We start from the raw sequence: 9640 nt of genomic DNA on the forward strand, positions 1-9640 counted from the left end.
AAAAAAAAAAAAAGCAATTTCTAGGACCAGTAAGACACCAATCCACATCATAAAGGCAAAGAATAAAATGTCTAATTATGCCATGGTGAAATAACAGAAAACAGAAACAAAAACCTGATAAGCAGCCAAAGGAAAACAATAAGGCTATTTTAAAAGAAAGATACAAAGAACTGAGGTTTCAATAACAAAGGGAATTGGCTGAAATAATGTAATCAGCAACTGAGAAGGAGTTGAAATGGGGAAATGCTAATGTAGAATTCTCATCTGGTGAAAATGTCTGGAGAGAATGAGATATAGGCATTTGTCAGGCCCAACTAACAGAAACTCTAGTCTAGGATGTCTTCCACAGATTCTTCAAGTTCAGTGACAACAATCCTAAGTGGAAGATCATAGCAAATGTAAAATATGGTAAATTCATTCATTAACCTAAACAAAATATTGACAATACAAAACAATAACAAAAATGAAGGAGGAGAGTAAATAGGGCTGAATAAAAATACACAGTATTATATGGGCTAAAATAAACAAAGAGCATCACTTGAGAAGAGGGTAAGGTGTCAATTAACATTAGGCTTTGAGAAATGCATAGTAATTTCTGGAGAAAAAGAGGTCAAAACTCCAAATAATGAAGGAGAAAATGTGAGTGATGAAATAACCAATTAATCTAAACAGCTATAAAGGTGGGAAAAAAGAACAATTAACAGACAATACAAGCATATAAGAGTTCTTATATAGTTCCCAAACTAGATTTTAATGCAACAAGTACTGCCAGAATAAAAGAGCCCCATAATGTTGTCACTACACAATTATTATACATTTCTATACAACTACTACCATACACTTAAGTATACAAAGTAAGAATTGAGAGAACTACACTGGGAAATGAGATCCTCAGTCATAATGAATAACTTAAAATTGTCTTTTCAGTAACCAATAGAAACTAATGACACAAGATTTGAAATGCAGGATTAACTTCTCCTAATGAAAAAATTTTAACACTGCACTCAATAATTACAAGTTGGCTTTCTATATCTCTGGATTTTGTATTTCATGGATTTCAAACATATGAAGAAAAAAACTATCAGTATTAAACCTGTACAAATTTTTTTGTCATTATTCTCTACACAATATTGAAAACAACAATTTACATAGGGTGTACATTGTGGGAGGCATTATGAGTAACCTAGAGATGATTTAAAGTATATGGGAGGACACACATAAGTTATGTGTCAATTCTATACCACCGTATATAGAGAGCTGCACATGCGTCAATTTTGGTATGTGTAAGAAGTCGTGAAAACAATCTCCTCTAGATATATAGGAATGACTGCATTCTACTGGGGCCATAATTCACATCTCACAGTTTGAAATAGCATGCCTTAATACAGAATGTGCTCTTGGATTATACTGTAATAATGTTAAACTTAAAAACAAGAAAAAAAAAAACTAGAAATATCTCTGAATGTTGAGAAATTGAGATTATAATACTTTCAAACAGTCCAAAGTTAAAGCAGAAACTATAATAAAAATTAGAAAACATTTCAAGTAAATTTTAAAAATACTACACACCAAAATTAGAAATACAGCTAGCCAAACTGTGCTTTTACACCTAGCTTTAGGTAAGTAGAAATGCTGTAACGTAATGGACTACAAGAAGTTTGCAAAGGAACAATCACGGAAATTCTCACAAAGGAGGTAAGAACAGAAATGAATGCAATAAAGAACACAATAAATTCAAAATTTGGTTCACTGGAAAAAATCTCTGGTGAGACTGACAGAGGATAAACACCCAATGTTAGACATGAAAGGAAATCCCTTCCTGCCGCCATTACAAGGACAGTAGAATATCTGTGACAGGCACTTTTATGTCAGCAAGACATAGTGTACTGAAGGGATTAATGGCAAGATACCTTTCATTGTATTAAATTTTTAGAAATTTAAACATTTGCTGTTTTTTCACCCATGCTCCATGTAAACAATCTAGAGATGATTTAAAATATAGCGATGTGCAATAGATTATATGCAAATATCATACCATTTTATATAAGAGAGGTGGGCATCCACAGACGGTCTTGAAACCAATTCCCTGTGGAAAGGGTCCCAAGGGATAATAATAATAACAAAAACACTAGTAGAATTCAGAAAGACTTTCAAATGAATGTTCTTATTAATTATAAGAAGATCAGGGACATAAGTCAGCAGTTTAAGTGCCCGCCTGGCAAACACAAAGACCCAAGTTCAATCCCCAGTACCACATGCCATGCTGGCCCCATGTGTCCTGCCGGCCCTGAAACTAGGTGTGGTGGTGTACACCTATAATCCCACAGCTGGAGAGGCTGAGAAAGGAAGATTATTATGAGTCTGAGCTTTGTAGCAAGACCCTGTATCAAATAAATAAATACATAAATAAATATTTATATATATTTAAAAGATCCTATATATGTTTTTGTGGCATAGTGGAAATCAGGGTTCAATAACAATTACTGAAGAAATGGGGGCCTTCTATGTCTCTGTTCTTCCCATAACTTTCCCTTTTGTTAGGCACAAAATCATTCATTAATTCCTTTCATAAGTGGTCATACCATTAAGTTGGAGAGAATCCTATCATTTAGACTTTAGTTAAAGCAAGGCAGAATAAATAATGAGGCATACAAAGTCAATATTCACAGAGCTTGACACATAATAGAGTACAGATTGTAAAGCTGAAGCATGATAGAGGAGCTAATAAACTTTCTATGGTAAATGTTTTGGGAAGGTTTGTGTGTGGTGATAACAACCTACAAAATCAAATATAAAAGATTCTTTATTTTACTGTGTGAGAGGGCATTAAATCTGAAAATGCTACAATAATTGCTATTATGAGATATGCTAGACCAAGAATGAAGCCCAACCCAGGGGAATTAACAGAGCAGAACACATCACAGCGAAATTGAGCCAAATCCTGATGATTTCATATGAGCCACTGGCTGATGGCTTAGCGAAAATATAACTACAAGGTCTAATCATTCCTTTTTTTGTTTAAGCCAGTTAGAATTTGGTTTTGTCATAATACATGAATACAGATTCGCCTCTTTCAGTGTGTAGGTGGATAGTGGCACTGTGGAAGGGATAATTCTTTGTTGTGTGGGACTATTCCAAACATCATAGGATACTTAGCATATCTAGCCTTTACTGTCAGTGGGACCTGACAGTTACTGTGACAACCAGAACTATTCTCACATATTTCCAAATTCTTCAAGTGAAACTACAAATCTGCTGATGCATACACACGCACACACACACACACACACACTTCTCACAGTGCTCCACCATGTATGCTTAAATGTACCTACTATCAATCTTAAAGAATCCCAATAGTCTAATATACCATGTAAATATTCTAACTTTTTTTTAAAAACAGCCCATTTTAAAACAATCATTTATCATTATCTAAATGTTTGGTCAAAATTCTGTATTACTGGCTTATGCTAACTCTTGGGATAAATAGTGCTTTCAGTTTGCTACTGTTTGAAAATTCTTAAATTTACTTTTCTATACAATAATACTTTAGACACATGTTACCTTCTCATTTGCCTACCCTGAAATGCCACATATTGGCTTTTCCCAGCCTCCTTGAAATCAGAGCATGGGCATAGAAGGAGCATTTGATAGAGGCATTTGGTGGAAGGTTTATTTGCCTAGTCAAGAGGCAAGACAGTAAACTTCTACTTGTCTTTGGCATGAGAATGTGATGTTCAGAACAGAAAATCGTCTGCAATCAAGGTAGAACTAAGTCCGAATGTCAGCACAGTAAGGATAGATAATTTTTAAACATGAAAAGCACCAATATCCTTCATGAAGTCTTCGTGCAGCTACACTAACCAGAGAACCCTTGACTTATGCACTTCTCTTCATGTGAGACACTGGTTAAAATACTGTTAGCTGGGTATTCTATAACGTGAGGCCCAACTAATACAAAATGTATTGATGATCTGACAACTGACAGGGGAAGAAGTACCAAGATGACTGTCAGGTTTCAAAGCTACATGGCTGAGAAAGGTGGCTGCAAAAGAGAAATTGGGAGGAAAAAGGATATAAGCACACGCACATATAAACGTATCAGGTAAGGAAAGGTGGATGTAGATTAAACTGATTTAGTTTTGCATGAGGTAAACTTGTGGCAATGTATTTAAAATAGTAAACTGAGAACAAACTGAAGATGGGAAGTAGGGTTACAGAACTGAGAAAAACCCACACTTAAGAAATGACCTATACGATGAAGAAAAAGGCTATGATCACCAAGAAAAGCATAGGGATTCTTCAAAGTGGTTACCATCCCAGGCCACATTTCATCTACTCTGCATTGTGCCTCAGTGTTTATTTTTAGATAGGATTCACTCCACTGTGTAAGTCCATTAGAATAATTCCATCCTCTGAACAAAAGATACTGTTTTTTTTTTTAATTTTTATTTATTTATTTATTTATTTATTTATTTGAGAGAGAGAGAGAGAGAGAGAGAGAGAGAGAGAGTGTGGTGTGTGTGTGTGGCCAGCTCAGCCCACCAGGGGGCGGGGCTGGCTGGCATGTGGTGCTGGGGGATTGAACCACGGTCCCTGATGCTTTGCCAAGCTTGTTCCAAGTAGGTGCTTTAGACCACTGAGCCATCTCTCCAGCCCAAAAGCCATCTCTCCAGCCCAAAAGATACTGTTACAAGCTTAGTGGTATGAAGTTTTATGTTCCTTCAATCAATGTAAAGCTGAGGACTTTGGGGGAAGACCAGAAGGGAAGCACTTGCTTTGGAAGCACATGAAGACAGCTATTGCTTTAAGGATGGAAGGCAATCTGAGCATAGAGCCCAAACAGGAGGACAAGGCTGAGAGAACAGCACAGAAACAGGACCTTAGTCCCAATGACATGATCTCTGATGCCATTTCTCTCTTTTTTTAAAATTTATTTTTATTTTGAAGAGTAAAAACAGAAGCAAAAACAAATAGAAAAAAAGACAGCAACAATGCATGTTATAGACCCATGCCATTTCTCAATGCACTTACCAGTTACATGAATGAATGAATGAATGAATACGAGTCTTGCTCTGCTGTCCACAAGGGCCTCAAACATGTGATTCTCCTGCTTCTGCCTCCTAAGTAATTGAGCTTACGGCCACTGTGCCTGGCTTGCTTTTACTTTTAAATAATGTTTGCAGAATAAGACAGAGAAAAGCTATGGTTAGGGGGAAGAAAAAAGTTGAGATGGTATAGGAAAAGTGAAGAAACTTTCAGAAAAATAGGTAATTAGAAGTACAGGAAGAACCAGGGAATTAATGTGATATTCAGGGAATTAAGTAATTTTAGTACTACAGAATAGAATATATTTCACAAATGGTCTGAAGAAACAAAAAGATGGCATAAGAAAGGTGATTAGGCAGTCACTGGTGACCTAAAATCACAATTTCAGTAAAATGATAAAGGAAATCACAGTGCAAAAAATGAAAGATGAATTTATAAGAACTTCACAAAGTATCAATGTATTTTACTTGGACAGACATTTAACATATATTAACTCCTTCAATATCTGCCCATGAGGTACCTCTAACAGACACAGCCACTTAAACAGAATTCAAACCTAAGGCTGAGAGAGATCTGGCTCAAAGTCAATGTTCTCCCTACTATTCTAGGATCCTGGATGCCAGAATAATTCTTTTGGGAAGTAAAACAAAACAAACAAAAACACAGTGGTCTCAACATTCAGAATAACATCCTAAAGTTGCACTTAAGATAGCATTTGTATTTGGAAGCCCTAGAAAAGATATGAACATTTACATAACCTAGAGAGGGAGCATTTGAATGGACAGTTTTAGAGAAACAAAGAAAGGGATGATCAAGGACTCATGCAGAGGGGGCTGCTCCAGAAATGATAATCCTTCCTCTGAAAAGAGACTGAGAAGTAATAAGGAGCACATAGGAAGATTATATTGAGAAGAAAATTGGGAAGTAGAGTACTCCTTTTAGAAGGATGAAATTCTCAGTAAAAGAAATTGTGCTATTTGCTATATGCTATGGTTTGTATCTAGCTGTCTCCCTAAAGCCTCCATTGCTCACAGGAGGGGCTTTCTGGAAGGTGGTGCGATACTCGTCAGAGGAGCAGATAAGGTTATAGCTAAATGTGAATGTGGGAGGCAAAGCCTGGTCAGAGGGGTGGCCTGGAAGAGCGTGACTCCCTCCTCCCTTACCCTCTCTGCTTTCTGCTGCCAGGCCATGGACTGTTTCTCCTCTGTAATGCCTCTGCCCCTGCTGCCCTGCCTTGGAGCCGGTGGTCTACTGTCTGAAATGCTGACAAACCCTGAGGCAAAAATAGCCCTTCCTCCTTTACACTTGCAAGTGTTGGGTATACTGTTCCAGAAATAACACTATACAAATTTTTAGGAAATGAGACAAAATAGAATATAACACTAAAGACCCAGCAGAGAGTACTAACTGGTATGAAAACTAACCAATATCCTTATATAACTTTTCTGGCAACTCTCAGGAGTTCAGGGGTCCAACTGATAAAGGTAATGATGGCTTATTCAGGATTGCAGACTAGAAAGGTTAAAGTCCACAGAGTGAAACACACTCGGCCACCAACAAGATTGAATAAACACTGATGAGCATGGGATCCTGGTTATACAGGGTGGCAAATGACATCAGCAGTAGGCTAGTAAGACAGATGAATAGAGTTAAAGACAGTTTATACAGACAGTGAAAGAGAAAACAGGCTCTGTAAGAGGAAGACAAGTTAGTCTGTTTTTTGAGACAGGCTCTCACTATGTAGCGCAGATTAGTCTTGAACTTGCTTCTTGCTTATGTAGCCCAGGCTGACCTCAAACTCATGGCAATCTTCCTTCCTTAACCACCCCACTGCTGAGATTACAGGCATTTGCCACCACACCCAGCTAGCAAGAGAACTTTTAAGGAGAGTTTGTGGTCAGTTTTTTGACAAAGAGCTTAAAATTATTTTGGCAGAAGCAGCCAGCCATTGACTGGGGCTTGGCAGCCCCAACTTGGCTACTATCCCTTCAAACTGAAAGCAAAAAACTAAGACAACAGGCTTATGAACTATGTCTTTCTACATATAGGCACATATAGGCTGTGGAAAAGTGAAGGCTACCAACAATCAATGAACTACTATAATCAGCAAAAACATTTCTTTTAAGTCAAACAAACAATTCTATCAGGAGCAGTGGTGAATGCCTGTTAATCCCAACCCTTGGGAGGCTGAGGCAGAAGGCTAGTCACAAGTTGAAGGCCAGCTTGGACTGTCTCAAAAACCAAAAACACAACAAAACACCCATAAATCAAACAATTCTATCTCTAAAATTTAAATTACAAAGTTTACTCATTTGCAATCTTTATAATTTCTCTTTTTAATCCCCTATCTACAATTTTAGGGCTCTGGGTACATTATCCAACCACTACCAAGTTCTGCAGTTTGCACCTAACAAATTCTAGCAACTACCACGTTATTTAATTGTGAATCTCCTTCCCATGAAGAACTGACAGTGGCATAAACCTAAATCATACACACACACACACACACCCTGACTGAAAGAATTGTCAAGTAGCAGTAACAATTGAGAAAACAAGAAACGTGAGAAGTTTTGAACTTCAAAAGCTTGTCTCCACTTTACTCTTTTCTAAATAAAACAAAGACCTGTACAGTACCAAATTCTAAAACTACAGTGTGCAATTCAAGCTAATACTGAATAAAAGAATAAATCACTAATCCTTTCTTGTGCCACTGACAGTGCTCATCTCCAAAGTCTTTTTTTTTTTTTTTTTTTTAAAGCAACACAACACTTCAGTAATCCTTTCACTGTATTTATAAAACTCATGCCCCCGCTCCCAAAGTTCAGAGATCAAACACCCACTTCGGCGAAAGAGACTAATGATTTAGATGAACAATCATCTGCCATCACAGATATCACTCCTCTACTGTACTTGGAGGGTCACAGGAGTCAGACCCTCTCCAAAACCACCCAGGACTCCTAGGGTCTTGATTTCTTCTTGCAGCTGGGCAGAATTCACTGACCTCTGGGTAGTAAGCATTTTCTTTTTTCTTTGTCACTCCACATGCCCGGCTACCGGGTAATCTTCCCAGTTAAAAACTTTTAAAGGAAGCGAGAAGGTAGAAACGAGGAAGATGGGGAAATCACCAACACCGGAGGCGCGGCCGACCCACCCACCTAAGCGACCCACACTGGAGGCGACGCGTCCTCCGAAGACGGCGTCACGACCCCCATCCACTGGGTGAGAATGGAGGACGTGCGAAGCCAGCGGCCAACAGAGGGGGAGCGGGGCGGGGAAGGGGTGGGACGCGGAGAGCCGGGAGCCGCAGAGCCGGGCCAGGCACCCCGGGGGCCGAGCCCCGGCGGGGCCGAGCCGAGGGAGCGCAGCCGGGGCGGGAGCCGCGAAGCCCGCAGCCTCACTCACCTGCCAGGCGCTCGCTCCGCAGCCAGAAGCACGGGCGCCGCCCGCGCGCTTCCCCTCCTGCCGGGCGCAGCCCCCGCCGCCGCCGCCGCCGCCGCTGCCGGAGCTCCAGTTCCCGGGAGTCGCGGATGGTACGGAAGCGGGCAAAGCGGCGACCGGACCGGAACGCCGGGAGGTGTACATAAGGGTTGCCGGAGGCCTAGAAAGGCAGCTCCGTACTTCACCTTCCTCACCGGTGGCCCAGGGCGCTTCCCGGGAACGGCATCGCGCCAGCTGCGGCCCGTCGCTCCCGGGCCTTCGCCCGCAGCGCCCCCTCAAGCCGCGGCGGCAACACTCCGCCCCCTCGCTACTGGGCCTCCGCCATCTTGTCGGAGGCGGGAAGAGCCCGACGCGCACGCGCGAGCAGCGGCGCCGCGCGGCGGGCGGCGGGGCCGGGCCGGGGGCTGTAGTGCGCAGCCGCGCAGCCTGGGCTCCCTCTGCGGCTTGTGGTTATGCGCGCGGTCCAGGGCTCCGCTGCTGCTCCCCGGGAAGCGGATGCCTACAGTGGCCCGACCTATTCGTCTCTCCCGAAGTATGCCCAGCCAACTTAATAGACCTGCAGCTGCTCTGCGAACATCCATCCTCAGAGCCGCCACCGTGTGCCAGGCCCTGGGCTAGGCGCTGATGGCCGCAAGATGAATAAAGCCTTTCCCGCACGGAGGAAACTCCTAATCTAGTGGAGAAGATGGATGAGCTCTTGTAACTGCACGCGAGCCTCTCTCCCCGTTTTCATTCAAGACATCTGGCTTACAGAGGGATCCCTGCTTGTCTCACACCGTTTCATCAATTCTTTGTCTTACGTTACTGCCGCGTCGGCTGGGCATCTCTTAAGGAGTAGCTACTGTTCCAGGCTCTAGGCATACCAGAATAAGAAATATAAATAAGCGCACGAAGCTTACGTTCTTGTGTGAATGAAGAGACAAAAACTAACATCAACAACATAATGTTTTAGGGTGATAAAGGGTCAGAAGAGAGTAAACCAGGGAAAGATGGACTTCAGGTGGGGGCAGAGCCTGACAGGGAACAGCAGAAGGCCTGATGAGGAAATGATCCTAGGATGTGAGAGGTCCTGGGAAGGGCAGGCCACATGGGCAGTGCCAGAGGGCGGTCAGCAGAAGGCAGGGGCCAAATCCAGTAAGGCCCTGAGACCGTGGGA

The 9640-nt window shown here is 41.6% G+C and overlaps 1 protein-coding gene across 8 annotated transcripts in view; it reads right to left on the reverse strand.

Moving 5' to 3' along the window:
• Nucleotides 1-8802, reverse strand: part of Apc (APC, WNT signaling pathway regulator) — a 145053-nt gene extending 136251 nt beyond the window's left edge. For 3 of the 8 annotated variants that reach the window (XM_023703337.1, XM_023703339.1, XM_023703332.1), the window contains exon 1: nucleotides 8449-8787. In XM_023703337.1, coding sequence (XP_023559105.1) covers nucleotides 8449-8628 — 180 coding nt within the window. In that variant the 5' untranslated portion in view covers nucleotides 8629-8787. Of the gene's footprint in view, nucleotides 1-8448 lie in introns of all 8 variants that reach the window. The other 5 variants (XM_023703340.1, XM_023703336.1, XM_004643268.2 and 2 more) reach the window with 3 other exon arrangements.
• Nucleotides 8803-9640: the final 838 nt, after the last annotated feature.

This window comes from Octodon degus, unplaced genomic scaffold (genome assembly GCF_000260255.1).
Source record: "Octodon degus isolate 3935 unplaced genomic scaffold, OctDeg1.0 scaffold00169, whole genome shotgun sequence".
Lineage (NCBI taxonomy): Eukaryota > Metazoa > Chordata > Mammalia > Rodentia > Octodontidae > Octodon > Octodon degus.